General features: G+C 45.7%; 1 protein-coding gene across 2 annotated transcripts in view; it reads left to right on the forward strand.

Moving 5' to 3' along the window:
* arhgef38 (Rho guanine nucleotide exchange factor (GEF) 38) overlaps positions 1 to 14788 on the forward strand; it is a 97520-nt gene that overhangs the window by 25212 nt on the left and 57520 nt on the right. For both annotated transcript variants that reach the window (XR_013496644.1, XM_078206746.1), the window contains exons 2-3: positions 9764 to 9951; positions 13395 to 13518. Coding sequence is in view for 1 of the 2 variants with exons in the window: in XM_078206746.1 (XP_078062872.1) it covers positions 9764 to 9951; positions 13395 to 13518 (312 nt within the window). In the remaining variant the exon portion in view is untranslated. The remainder of the gene's footprint in view (positions 1 to 9763; positions 9952 to 13394; positions 13519 to 14788) is intronic.

Here is a 14788-nt window from a genome sequence, read left to right on the forward strand (position 1 = left end):
GGACCTACCTTGCATTAAGTTGATCTTTCTCTGCAGTCTAGCTGTGACTGTAACACTACATCCTGCACTCCTTTCCTTCTCTATGAACGGTATGCTTTGTCTGTATAGCGCGCAAGAAACAATACTTTTCACTGTATGTTAATACATGTGACAATAATGAATCAAATCAAGTCAAAGGAAGCATGGAGAGTTAAAAATAACGGAGCTTTATTCACAGGGGGCTGTTCACTCCACGGTGACTTCTTCACTCTGACAGTTTCCCGCGCTAGTGACGTGGACTTCGCTTCCCGTGAACTCATGAATATATTAATACGCAGTGCTTGGTGCAGCCACCAAGAATCAATATTAAGAACATAAGAACATAAGAAATAGGAGCAGGAGTAGGCCATCCGGCCCTTCGAGCCTGCCCCACCATTCAATAAGATCATGGCTGATCTGAAGCGAATCAGTTCCACTTACCCGCCTGATCCCTATAACCCCTAATTCCCTTATCAATCAGAAAACTATCTACCCGTGATTTAAACATATTCAACGAGGTAGCCTCCACCACTTCAATGGGCAGAGAATTCCAGAGATTCACTACCCTCTGAGAGAAGAAGTTCCCCCTCAACTCTGTTCTGAACCGGCCCCCCCTTATTTTGAGGCTGTGCCCTCTAGTTCTGGTTTCCCTTCTAAGTGGAAAGAATCTCTCCACCTCTACCCTATCCAGCCCCTTCATTATCTTATATGTCTCTATAAGATCACCCCTCATCCTTCTAAACTCCAACGAGTACAGACCCAATCTGCTCAGTCTCTCCTCATAAGCTACACCCCTCATCTCCAGTATCAACCTGGTGAACCTTCTCTGCACTCCCTCCAAGGCCAATATATCCTTTCGCAAATAAGGGGACCAAAACTATATTAACACATAACATTTCCTCTGCATTTAAACTGAATAAATTCAAACAAGTGTAACATTGTTTAAGGGGAGGCGATGACCTAGTGATATTATCGCTAGACTACTAATCTAGAAACTCAGCTAATGTTCTGGGGACCCGGGTTCGAATCCCGCCACAGCAGATGGTGGAATTTAAATTCAATAAAAAAAATCTGGAATGAGGAATCTACTGATGACCATGAAACCATTGCCGATTGTCGGAAAAACCCATCTGGTTCACTGATGTCCTTTAAGGAAAGAAATCTGCCGTCCTTACCTGGTCTGGCCTACATGTGACTCCAGAGTCTCAACAATGTGGTTGACTCAAACTGCCCTGTCAAGGGCAACTAGGGATGGGCAATAAATGCTGGCCCAGCCAGCGACGCCCATGTCCCAGAAATGAACAAAAAAACATGAACAATAAGCAATAAGTCGGACAGTCATAGCTCGGATGTAGAGAAAGATCAACTTAGTAAGAGGTAGGTCCATTTAAAAGTCTGACGGCAGCCGGGAAGAAAGTGATTGCTCTCAGAACAGTTGATGGTGAAATTCTGGCATTTTCTTTGCACTGGCTGTAACCGTTGGCATTTTTGATTTTACACAAACGTCATCAGTGATTGGTTTGACTGGTGTCGATGTTGACTTGGTGTATGGTCTACATGTGAAGTGTTGCTTTCCTCAACAGTGTCAGGGTTTCAGGAAGCTTCAGGTTAGGACATTGTACAGCTGAACCTGGATGTTCCACACGTTCCATTTCCGGCCGATTTATCTTTCTCCGCCGACAGCTGTTCCACGAGCCTCCTCCAGATTACATCACGTCGGGTTTGAATGGTACACGAGATTGGTCCAGTCTGTACGAGGGTCATGGCAGGAACTTGTCCCTCTCCTGTGGAATAATTCCTGGCCAACATGCCTTGTCCTTGGTGGAATACATGATGTTTTGTGTTGCTTTCCCGTCATTGTATCTGTCCTTGTTGTTGAATAATTTCTTTTGTTTCCAGAGGTTTCAACAAGTCAAATGTCGAACGTACTTGTCTCTTCTTCATTACATTTGATTTGATTTGATTAATTAGTGCCATGTGTGTTAGTATACAGTGAAAAGTATTGTTTATTGCACGCTATACAGACAAAGCATATCGTTCATAAAGAAGGAAAGGAGAGAGTGCAGAATGTAGTGTTACAGTCATAGCTGGGCGTCAAAAAAGACTTAATACGAGGTAGGTCCATTCAAAAGTCTGATGGCAGCAGGGAAGAAGCTGTTCTTGAGTCGGTTGGTACGTGACCTCAGACTTTTGTATCTTTTTCCCAATGGAAGAAGGTGGAAGAGAGAACGTCTAGGGTGCATGGGGTCTTTGATTATGTTGACTGCTTTGCCGAGGCAGTGGGAAGTGTAGACAGAGTCAATGAATGGGAGGCTGGGTTGTGTGATGGACTGGTATAAACCAGGAGAGGTTTTGGTCATAGAATGAGCGGTAATCCTATATATTAGTAGGAATTAGTTAAGATGTTTGATCAGCTCCTTGTCCCCTGGTGGCTCTCAATGTGTGTTTCAATATTTGAACAAAATGTTCTGCTGGTCTGTTCATAGCAGGATGGTGCGGTGCAGTTCTAATGGCCAGAACTCTACCACCTCATCCGCTATGGAATCGTCGTGGGCGAGGGTCCAACAGCGGAAATCTCCATTGGCCATGGGTGGGAATTTCTGGTCTCACCGGAGCAAGGCTGTAGAGTCCCGCCCAATATTTTAAATACCATTCCCTTTCAAAAAGCTTTTAATTCTTGGGAGACAAATTGAGGTCCATTGTCACTTACCAGTTGTTCAAGGACTTCTCCTAGCCTCTCGATGGCCTTTTCCAATGAAATCGAATTAATTATAGCAATTTCTGCCACTTTGAGCATCGACAGTTATGAAGAACATACGTTCTTCAAAAGATCCTGTAAAGTCTACGTGTGCTCGTTTCCAAGCCTCTTCAGGCCATTCCCATGCGTGCAGTGGTGCTAAGGGTGGCAGGTTTCTAACTTTCCCACATGAAGAACGCATTCCAGCTTTCTCCTCAATTTCCGTGCCCAATCCAGGTCATCAGAAATAACTCCTGGCTATATCCTTCATGTATACAATTCCACAATGGCCCTTGTGTAACTTGTCCAACACCCGCTTTCTCAATGATGGCGGAATGATCACTGTGAGTCCCCAAGGAAGACACCCTGACTGTGCTCACAGCTCCAATCTCCTTAAGGAACACAATTTCAAGTCAGGTGGTAGTTCTGAGGTCTTCCTTCATAATGCCATGTCCAATACTTCTGAGCGTATCAGAATGCGCCGAGTGTACTTGCTCACTTGTCCAGAGTATCTGGTGTACTGTCTACCTGTTCAAAGTATGAGATATTTCCCCTTTAATCATTTGACAAACTGCTACCTAACAAATTATTTGGTAGTGATGACCTTAAGTCCATCTGCATTATAATGTAGACTTGATTGTCGATACCTGCTGATTTGATTTATTATTGTCACATGTATTAGTATACAGTGAAAAGTATTGTTTCTAATGCGCTATACAGACAGAGCATACCGTTCATAGAGAAGGAAACAAGAGTGTACAAAATGTAGCGTTACAGTCATAGCTAGGGTGTAGAGAAAGATCAACTTAATGCAAGGCAGTAAATAAATAAATCAAATCAAATCAAATCACAGAAACAACTCATTTTGCTGAACTGGTCCCCATGAGCCTCCTCCAATTCTACTGGAACTCAGAGTTTTTCCTTCTATTCCTTTCACCTTCATTCAGGATTCTGAATCTGAATAAAGGAAACAATGATGGTATGAGGCACGAGTTGGCAATGGCGGATAGGGAAACGTTACTTAAAGGGATGACGGTGGAAAGGCATTCAAAGAGCACATGGGGGTGAACTGTAACAGTTGTTTATTCCTGTCCGGCGCAAATGTTAAACTGGAAAGGTGGCCAAACCATGGCTTCCAAGGGAAATTAGAGATCGTGTTGGATCCAAGGGAGAGGCACACAAATTGGCCAAGAAAAATGCAGTGCTGAGAATTGGGAGCAGTTTAGAATTCAGCGAAGGAGGACCAGGAACCAGGGGTTACAGTCTGAGGATACAGGGGCGATGGTTTAGGACAGAGATGAGGAGAAATTTCTTCACCCAGAAAGTGGTCAGCCTGGGGAATTCACTACCACAGACAGTAGTTAAGGCCAATTAATGTTTTCAAGAAGCAGTTAGGTGTCACACTTGAGGTGAAGGGGATCAAAGGATATAGGGGAAGAGGCGGGATTAGGCTATTGAGTTGGGTGATCGGCCATGATCATACTGAATGGTGGAGCAGGCTTGAAGGGCAGAATGGCCTCCTGCTCCTATCTTCTATGTTTCTGTGTGTTTAGATAGATTCCCATTCTATTCTATTCACTTCAACCGCTTCCTGGGGCTTCCACATTTTCTACACTCTGTGTAAAGACCCGTGGATAAATCCAGCTCTGGGTCTCACCTTCTTTAACTGGGAGGATAGAAGGATCTAGAACAGTTTGAAGTTTAACCTGCTGCTCTGTGTTGGCGCAGAGCAGGAGAAACATGCTCTTTCTCCAGGGTAAAAGTCCCTGGTGTGATTTTTTTTTTTTGAGGTGATTCATCACCTATCACTAGGCAACCTGGCCAAAGTTAAGAATAGGTGATCAGCCGGGAGCTGTGCAGCTGAGGGTTGGGAGAGTTTTGAGTCTGGAGGGAGTTTGACAGCACAACGTCTAACCTCGACACTGAATGTGGAAAAATACTCCATTCTCTTCTCTCAATACGCAAACATTTTTAAATCACAACAAATACCGTCCTTTTATAAGATTTTACTTATACAACCCTTGCTGTTGCAAACAGTTGCACAATTCCACCATTACGTGGCTGACAGAATGTTAAATGTAGGAGAACACATTAGCTGAAATGTGTTGCAAGGACGTAACACGCCAAGGTGTTACGATGTAAACATAAGCCTCAGGATAATAAACTAGACTCCATCTGTGGTTAATCGAGCTCTGGGAGGTGTTCCACACTTCATTCTCTCCCCGCGGTTTGCTGTTCTATAGAAGGTAGGTCCTGCACACAGTTTATTCCAGCCACTTACCTGACGAAGGGGCAGCACTCCGAAAGCTAGTGGCTTTTGCTACCAAATAAACCTGTTGGACTTCAACCTGGTGTTGTTAGACTTCTTACTGTGTTTACCCTTAGAAACTTTAGAAACCCTACAGCACAGAAAGAGGCCATTCGGCCCATCGAGCCTGCACCGACCACAATCCCACCCAGGCCCTACCCCCCATATCCCTACATATTTACCCACTAATCCCTCCAACCTACGCATACCAGGACACTAAGGGCAATTTTAGCATGGCCAATCAACCTAACCCACACATCTTTGGACTTTTACCCCAGTCCAACACCAGCATCTCCACATTATTCCAGTCAGAGACAGGTAGCAGAATGGATAGCAAGCTTACTATAGTCCAGCTGCTTAAGGATAGTTAGCCTGACAGAAGGTGGGAACTGGTGTTCCACAGGAGTTTGCATTGGGACCACTATAGCTCAGCATGTAGAGAAATGGCTTGGGCTCGGAAATCAGAAATACAACTTCAACATTTTCGGAGGATGCCTCTTTTTAAGACTTACCTGGATAGTCACATGAGCAGCCTGGGAATGGAGGGATACAAACGATTGGTCTAGTTGGACCAAGGAGCGGCACAGGCTTGGAGGGCCGAAGGGCCTGTTTCCTGTGCTGTACTGTTCTTTGTTCTTTGTATGCCAGATTGGAGGATCTGGTTAATACCAGGAAAATGAGTAGACGTTTAGAAAAGGCAAATTACTGTGGATGCTGGAATCTGGGCGGCACGGTGGCACAGCGGTTAGCACCGCTGCCTCACTGCAGTTAGCACTGCTGCCTCACAGCGCCAGGGACCCGGGTGTGACTCCTGGCTTGGGTCACTGTCTGTGTGGAGTCTACGCGTTCTCCCCGTGTCTGCGTGGGTTTCCTCCGGGTGCTCCAGTTTCCTCCCACAGCCCAAAAATGTGCAGTTGAGAGTCAACCACATTGCTGGAATCACATGCAGGCCACACTGGATAAGGACGGCAGATTTCCTTCCCTAAAGGGGATTAGTGAACCAGATGGGTTTTTCCGACAATCAACAATGGTTTCATGGTCATCATTCTTAATTCCAGATTTTTTAAAATGGAATTCAAATTCCACCATCTGCCATAGCAGGATTTGAACCTGGGTCCACCAGAACATTGGCTGAGTTTCCTGGATTAATAGTCAAGCAATAATACCACTAGGCCATCGCCTCCCTTGGTACTGGAGAGCCTGCGAAAAGATTTACTAGAATTATACCAGATAGCTCCATTGAGAAGAAAGGTCTTTGACCTGATAAATGTTAGAGAGAGTCACGAAATACTGAACAGAATGATGACAGGGTTGCGCCTCAGGAGAAGAACCGTTTGCACTTGGTCTTGTTTCTGTGAGATGCTATGGAATCCTCCACTTTAGACAAGAAAAACAGAATTTGCCTTCTCGTACACCATCCCCGTTACTGCTTACCTCCATGGATTGGAGAGAACAAAGAAATATGTGCAGCAAATACAACAAAAATCCTCTCCAACTGGCAAAGACAATTGATTCAAGCCACTCAGAGAACATCAAAGAACAAAGAACAGTACAGCACAGGAACAGGCCCTTCGGCCCTCCAAGCCTGTGCCGATTATGATGCCTGCCTAAACTAAAACCATACGCACTTAATGAGTCCGTATCCTTCCATTCCCATCCTATTCATGTATTTGTCTAGTTGCCCCTTAAATGCCGCTATCGTACCTGCTCCCACCCCCTCCCCGGGCAGCGCATTCCAGACATTCACCACCCTCTGTGTAAAAAAACTTGCCTCGCAAATCTCCTCTAAACTTTTCCCCACGCACCTTAAACCTATGTCCCCTAATACTTTACTTTTCTACCCTAGAAAAGAAGCATCTGACTATCCACTCTGTCCATGCCACTCATAATCTTGTAGACCTCTTATCAGGTCAACCCCTCAACCTCCATCGTTCCAGTGAGAATAAACCGAGTTTGTCCAACCTCCAATTGTGGCCGTTTCAACACCCCCTAATCCAGCAGACCAGCGATGCACAATCTGCAACCACAAACATCCTCTTCTTTTAAGAATATATCAAGTTTGCCACATCAATCATTTGTGGAACAACAGAGTTCAAAGTTCAGGGTACTGCTGTGAAGATCCATGGTTACAGGGAGCCGATAATTTGTGCCGACTATCTCAGTGATGTTTGGTCACTGTATCTCCAGCGATAGCAAACTCCCTCAAATTGCATTTGTTGTTGATTTACTTTCCACAAAGGCTAAACACATTTTCTTGATTAAATATTTGTTTTTCCATTTTATTCATTGAGAGGTTTATTCACAGGACAACACAGTAAGTAAAGACGAGGATGGCCATTCACTCGATTTTAGTTCATTCATCTAGAAAATTTCAAGTCTCCTATCTCAGCACCAACCCACTCTTAAATGATGCCTTACCGACCAGTCCAATCACCAATCGCTCTACATGAATGGTTTTCAACTAGCCTTTCACTCTTGCATAGAATTACACAGTATTTACAGCATACGTGGCCCACACTGCTGTTTATCTGTTACACAAACAACCTTCCATCCTCCTTCACCTCACCCGGTCAGCGTATCATAGAATCCCCACAGTGCAGAAGGAGGCCATTCGGCCCATCAAGCCTGCACCAACAACAATCCCACCCAGGCCCTATCCCCGTAACCTCACATATTTACCCTGCTAATCCCCTGACACTAGGGTCAATTTAGCAAGGTCAATCCACCTAACCAGCACATCTTTGGACAGTGGAAGGAAACCGGAGCACCCGGAGGAAACCCATGCAGACACGGGGAGAATGTGCAGACTCCGCACAAACAGTGACCCAAGGCCGGAATTGAACCCGGATTCCTGGCGCTGTGAGGCAGCAGTGCTAACCACTGTGCCACCATCCTTCTATTCCTTTCTCCCTCATATTCTTGTCGGCACGGTGGCACAGTGGGTGAGCACTGCTGCCTCACAGCGCCAGGGACCCGGGTTCAATTCTGCCCTTGGGTCACTGTCTGTGTGGAGTCTGCACGTTCTCCCTGTGTCTGCGTGGGTTTCCTCCGGGTGCTCCGGTTTCCTCCCACACTCCAAAGACGCGTGGGTTAGGTGCATTGACAATGCTAAATTGCCCCTTGGTGTCAGAGGGACTAGCTGGATAAAAATGTGGGGTTATGGGGGTAGGGCCTGGGTGGGATTGTTGCCGGTGCAGACTCAATGAGCCGAATGGCCTCCTTCTGCACTGTAAGGATTCTATGACTGTTTAATGGGGCAATGCTATTTGTCTCAATCATTTCATAGTTGCACATTTTCACCACTCTGGTTTCTCAGTGGAGTTTTCCTCCAGGAATTCATTTACTCACAGCTGGCAACCCCACCGGTCACACAACTTTTCTTCCATCCTGATGCCCCCTCGGCATCGCTGCTGTAAAAGCATCCCAAAGCTTTTTACGTTCAATGCCCAAAAAGTTCAGTGGGCAATGAAACATTGCGGTGGGTTGGTTGGGCCTTTAGCAAACTCAACAGCTTGATAATTAGTCATTTCAAAATGGCGGGCTGCCAATTTCCCCTACTCCCTCACCCTTTCGGAGACCGGTGTGATGAAGCCATCTTTATGGCCTGATCCTATTTTACATTTGCAATGTTGGGGGCACCAGGAGGTGCAGCCGACCCAATTTGGGGACAAAAGTTCATCCCAAGGGATTCCCCTTGAATTCCTCATTGGATTTCTTAGTGATTGTTTTACAGGATAAAGTTTATGCCAAACCTTTCTAAGTCAGACCCGAGCTGGGGTATTGTGTCCCGTTCTGGGCTTGACATTTTAGGAAGGATGTCAAGGCTTTGCTGGTGAGATTTGCCGGAATGGTATCGAGGGTGAGTGGCTTCAGTAAAGTGGGGAGACTGGAGAAGCTGCTGTTGTTCTCCTTGGAGCAGGGAAGGTGAAGGGGGAGATTTAATGGAGGAGTTTAAAATTCTGAAGGGGTAAATAAGGAGTAACTTTCCATTGGCAGGAGGGTGGGTAACCAAGCAACACTGATTGAAGATAATTGGCAAAAAAAAATCCTGGGGGAGAAAGGAGTGTTTTCCACTGTGGGTTATAGTTAACCTCTACCTCTGTGAAGCTTTAGCCTCCACATTACAGCAAGGCATTTCAGGACTATTGTTCAAGGATGCTTCTTCAAAGAAAGGGTGGTGGAAATCTGGAAAACTGTTCCCAAAAAGCGGTTGAGACGTGTCTGCGTGGAGTTTGCATGTTCTCCCCGTGTCTGCATGGGTTTCCTCCAGGTGCTCCAGTTTCCTCCCACAGTCCAAAGATGTGCGGTTAGGTGGATTTGCCATGCTAAATTGCCCCTTAGTGTCAGGGGACTTGCAGGGTAAATCCATGGGGATAAGGCCTGGGTGGGATTGTGGTTGGTGCAGACTTGATGGGCCAAATGACCTCCTTCTGCTCTGTAAGATTCTATGATTCTACGAGGGATTGATTGGAAGTTTCAAAACCGATATTCACAATTGATCAATTTTTGTTAAGCAAGGTTATGGATTCAAGGTAGAATTGAAGTAGAGATTAGCAATGATCTAACTGAATCCTGGTAAAGGTTCGAAGGGCTGAATGGCCTCCTCCTGTTCCTTAGTTTCTTCAAGTCGCTGCCATTTCTGACTAACCTCCTCATTATTCTCCATCCACAGATTCTAATGCTTCTTCCTTCCTTCACAGCTAAGATGGCCCCGCACGCAATCCCTGAAGCACCAGTGACCCCCACACTGGACCCAAAGGAGCATAGGCAACGTATGATGTGCAGGAGGTTGAAGGTCATTGAAGAACTAGTTGAGACCGAACGAGATCACTTCAATGATCTCGATCTGTGCATCACGCACGTGGTTCAACCACTGAGAGAGAGAAAGGTAATATTCCCAAAACCGCTCGGAACCATTTGGAAACAAGTTTTATTTCTCATCTTATATTTGTTGACATACTTTTTAATGCCCGGATATTTCTCTCGGCAATTGGGTTAAAATTAATCCCACAAGTTTGGCTTTTTTCAATTTTTTTCTGTGGGGGCTCAGTGCTGTGTTTGCGCTAAAAGCGAGATTATTGCTTCTGCGATAATCCATATCTTCACCATCACTCAAATCGCCTGTTTCCAACTCTGTAACCTTGCCCGTTACCTCCCTGCCTCTTGCTTACCTCCCCCAAACTCTTCAAAATGGCTGAAACCAGAGATAATAATGTTCATGTGTCTGACCTCCCTCCCTCCACCCTATAAGATCGATTTGAATATACCCAGTCTCGCGTATCGTTGTGATTGGCTATGTCCAAGCTACTGCTTTAAGTTGTCCTTCTCTCCCTCTTCCCTCTTTCCTTCTTTTCCCCTAGCCCATCTCTCCGTCTCTTTCCCCTTCATTCATTTAATGTTCGCTTGGTGTATAATGCGGGTCACAAGATCTGGACACTATCCAGGCTTGGGCTGATAAGTGGCAAGTAACATTTGTGCCACACAAATACCAGGCAATGGCCATCACCAATAAGAGACACTCTAACCACCGTCCCTTGACATTCAATCATGTTACCATCACTGAATTCCCCACTGTCAACATCCTGGGGGTTACCATTGACCAGAAACTCAACTGGACTCACCACATAAACACAGCGGCTACAAGAACAGGTCAGAGGCTAGGAATACTGCGGTGAGTAACTCACCTCCTGACTCCCCAAAGCCTACCAACCATCTACAAGGCACAAGTCAGGAGTGTGATGGAATACTCCCCAATTGCCTGGATGGGTGCAGCTCCAACAACACTCAAGGACACCATTCAGGACAAAGCAGCCCCGCTTGATTAGCACCACATCCACAAATATCCACTCCCTCCACCACCGACGCTCAGTAGCAGCAGTGTGTACCATCTACAAGATGCACTGCAACAACTCATCAAAGATACTTAGACAGCACCTTCCAAACCCATAACCACTTCCATCTAGAAGGGCAAGGGCAGCGGATACATGGGAACACCACCACCCGCAAGTTCCCCTCCAAGCCACCCACCATCCTGACTTGGAAATATATCGCCGTTCCTTCACAGTCACTGGATCAGAATCCTGGAACTCCCTCCCTAACGGCATTGTGGGTCAACCCACAGAACATGGACTGCAACGATTCAAGAAGGCAGCTCACCACCACCTTCTCAAGGACAACTAGGGATGGGCAATAAATGCTGGCCAGCCAGCGACGCCCGTGTCCCACAAATGAATGAAAAAAAACAGTGCATTTCTGAGCGAGTTTGTTGAAAAGACAGCAGAAGTAAATCACACACAAAATACTGAAAATCTGAAACAGCGGGTCAGTGCAGAGGGAAACTGAGATAACCATTCAGGTCAATGATCTCTCATCAGAATGGAAGAAGTTACGGAGGCAGGGAGGTAGGAGTGAAAAACTAAAAGGAAGGTGTGTCATAGGGTAGAGGGTCGGAGACATTTAAATAATAGAGCAATTGGAAACAAACACTGTGAAGGTACAAGTAAAGAAAAGAAAATCAGGTTTGTTCCATCTCTGTCCATGGGTATATGTGTGCGAGGGTGTATGTATGTTAGCTTCATTTAACACTCACATTAAATCCAGTTCTCAGAGTTACCAGGCAGATTAGAAATAAAGTTCTGATACAGTCAGATGGGCTAAAATGGTGACAGTTTCTTAGAATGACTGTATTTTCCAGAACTGAAGAGACATTGGCTCAATGGGGTATGAGAAGATGTAAGAAAGACTTAACTAGGCCTTTGGGCTAAGGTCAAGTGTAGAATCAAGCCCAAGATGGGGTAATATGCCTTATCTTGTCACCCTGGATCTTGTATGTCTCTCTTGTGGGACCAGGGATTGGATTCAATGTGAATTTGAATTGGTTTTTGCAACAAGCAAGGGGATAGATTAGGAGCTTGCTCTGTCCATTCTGCACATTGGTTAAGGGATAACTTTTTTGTAAAGATTGAAGAGGATGTTACAGAACTGAACGGTTCCAGTTATCAGCAAAGGTTAAACAGGCCAGGGCTCTTTGCTCTAGAAAAGAGAAGGTTGGTGGGATGGGTGACCTGATCGAGATCTTTAAAATTGTGAAGGAATTTGTTAGGGTAGACATGGAGATGTTTCAACTTGTGGGGAGGCCAGAACCAGAGATCATAAATTTAAGACAGTCACTAATAAACCCAATCGAGAATTCAGGAGAAACTTCTTTACCCAGAGAGTGGGGAGAATGTGGGACTCACTCCCACAGGGAGTAGGAAGAATGTAAACTCACTCCCACAGGAATAGGGAGAATGTGGAACTCACTCCCACAGAGAGTGGTTGAGACAACTAGTGCAGATGCATTTAAGAGGAAGCTAATTTTTAAAAATTCATTCGTGGAACATGGGCATCGCTGGCTGGCCAGCATTTATTGCCCATCCCTAGTTGCCCTTGAGAAGGTGGTGAGCTGCCTTCTTGAACAATTGATACAACTAAGCGGCTTGCTGGCCATTTCAGAGGGAAGTTGAGAGTCAACCACATTGCTGTGGCTCTGAAGTCACATGTAGGCCAGACCAGATAAGGACAGCAGATTTCCTTCCCTAAAGGACACTAGTGAACCAGATGGGTGTTTCTGATAATCAACAATGGTTTCATAGCCATCAGTAGATTCTTAATTCCAAATTTTGTTTTAATTGAATTCAAATTCCACCACCTGGATTCGAACTCAGGTCCCCAGACCATTAGCTGAGTTTCTGGAGTATTAGTCTAGTGATAATACCACTAGGCCATCGGCTCCCTATGGGGAGACTTGAGGAGAAAATTAATATAATGATATGCTAATGAGGTGAGATGAAGTAGGGTGGGAGGAGGTCTGTGTGGGGCTGAATGGCCTATTTTTGAGCTGTGACTACATTTGTGGGCTCAAAGACATGTGAAGATACTTTGCCATTGGTTCGTGCTGCAGTGGATGACTACAAAGAAAAAACTAAAATACGATGAAAGTAATTATCATTTCCCCAAAAGAAATTGTATGTTGCAACCAAAAGATGTGCGGGTTAGGTGGATTGGCCATGCTAAATTGCCCCTTGGTGTCAGGGGGACTGGCTAGGGTAAATGCATGGGGTTATGGGGATAGGGCCTGGGTGGGATTATGGTTGGTGTAGACTCGATGGGCCGAATGGCCTCCTTCTGCACTGTCGGATTCTATGAAAAGCAAAAGGGATAGATTTCGTAAATGGGACCCTGTTGGACACTGAGAAGAATTAGATCTTCATCTTCAGCTGGACAAAGACCAGGTTGTGTTGTGTTTGCCGTGGTTTGTTGATGTAAGTTGATCTGGGATTGTATCTGCAGATGGAGTGCCTCGATGTGGACAGGTTGTTCAGCAACATTGACTCGGTCCATCAGATATCCGCAAAGCTCCTGTCAATGTTAGCGTACGCAATCACTGAGGAGGAACCAGAAATGCAAATGATTGGTATGTACACAGTGACCTAGATATATTTGTTTAATAATTGAACATCCCTGGAGGGACCAGAGCTTTCCTGAGCTGGAGGAGGTCATTCCTGCTGCCAGTGGCGATCCTCTCAATATTTCAAATCTTTCCTGAAAGCTACTGCTCCCATCTCCGACATTTCTGCTGTCCACTCGTTATGGCTTTAATATTTCATAAAATATTTAGGGCAGCACAGTGGTTAGCACTGCTGCCTCACAGCGCCAGGGACCCGGGTTCAATTCCCAGCTTGGGTCACTGTCTGTGTGGAGTTTGCACATTCTCCCCGTGTCTGCGTGGGTTTCCTCCAGGTGCTCCGGTTTCCTCCCACAGTCCAAAGATGTGCGGGTTAGGGGGATTGGCCGTTCTAAATTGTCCCTTAGTGTCAAGGGGATTTGCAAGGCAAATAGGTGCGGTTAGGGCAATAGGGTCTGGGTGGGATTGTGGTCAGTACAAACCCGATGGGCTGAATGGCCTCCTTCTGCACTGTAGGATTCTATGGTTAAACTGTCCACTGTGACCTATCACTGTTTTGAACAAATGCATTATTAATTCTTTATTCTATTTCTAAAACACAAGAAGCTTTTTGTTTTTTGTTCAGCTTAAGCTGCCTACGCGTAAACTTTCAGTGATTGATATATTTTCCAATGTATCAAGGTCAGCGTAACTATATTCTATTGGTCGTGATGCTGGAATTCATCCACGCTATGGTGGATAAGAGCCAATAAGAGGTTAAATGCATGGGGTTATGGGGATAGGGCCTGGGTGGGATTGTGGACGGTGCAGCCTTGATTGGCCGAATGGCCTCCTTTTGCCCTGTAGGATTCTATGATTCTAAGAGCCTTCTACACGTGTTCCTTCATGTATTTGGTTGACAAACATCCCAAGGATACAAAATCAGACTAAATGTATTACCAAGCAATGTGAACTATGAGGAAGGGTGACTTAGAAGCTTCATCAATAGGTTTTAATGAAGGGGAGATGGGGAGAGTGAGAGAGAGATGGAGGGAGATGGGGAGAGAGAGAGAGAGAGATGGGGGGAGACGGGGAGAGTGAGAGAGAGATGGGGGGAGACGGGGAGAGCGAGAGAGAGATGGGGGAGACGGGAGGAGCGAGAGAGAGATGGGGGGAGACGGGAAGAGTGAGAGAGAGATGGGGGAGACGGGGAGAGTGAGAGAGAGAGATGGGGGAAATCGGGGAGAGTGAGAAAGAGATGGGGGGGGAGAGTGAGAGAGAGATGGGAGGAGACGGGGAG

The sequence above is a fragment of the Mustelus asterias genome, chromosome 1, assembly GCF_964213995.1.
Source record: "Mustelus asterias chromosome 1, sMusAst1.hap1.1, whole genome shotgun sequence".
Lineage (NCBI taxonomy): Eukaryota > Metazoa > Chordata > Chondrichthyes > Carcharhiniformes > Triakidae > Mustelus > Mustelus asterias.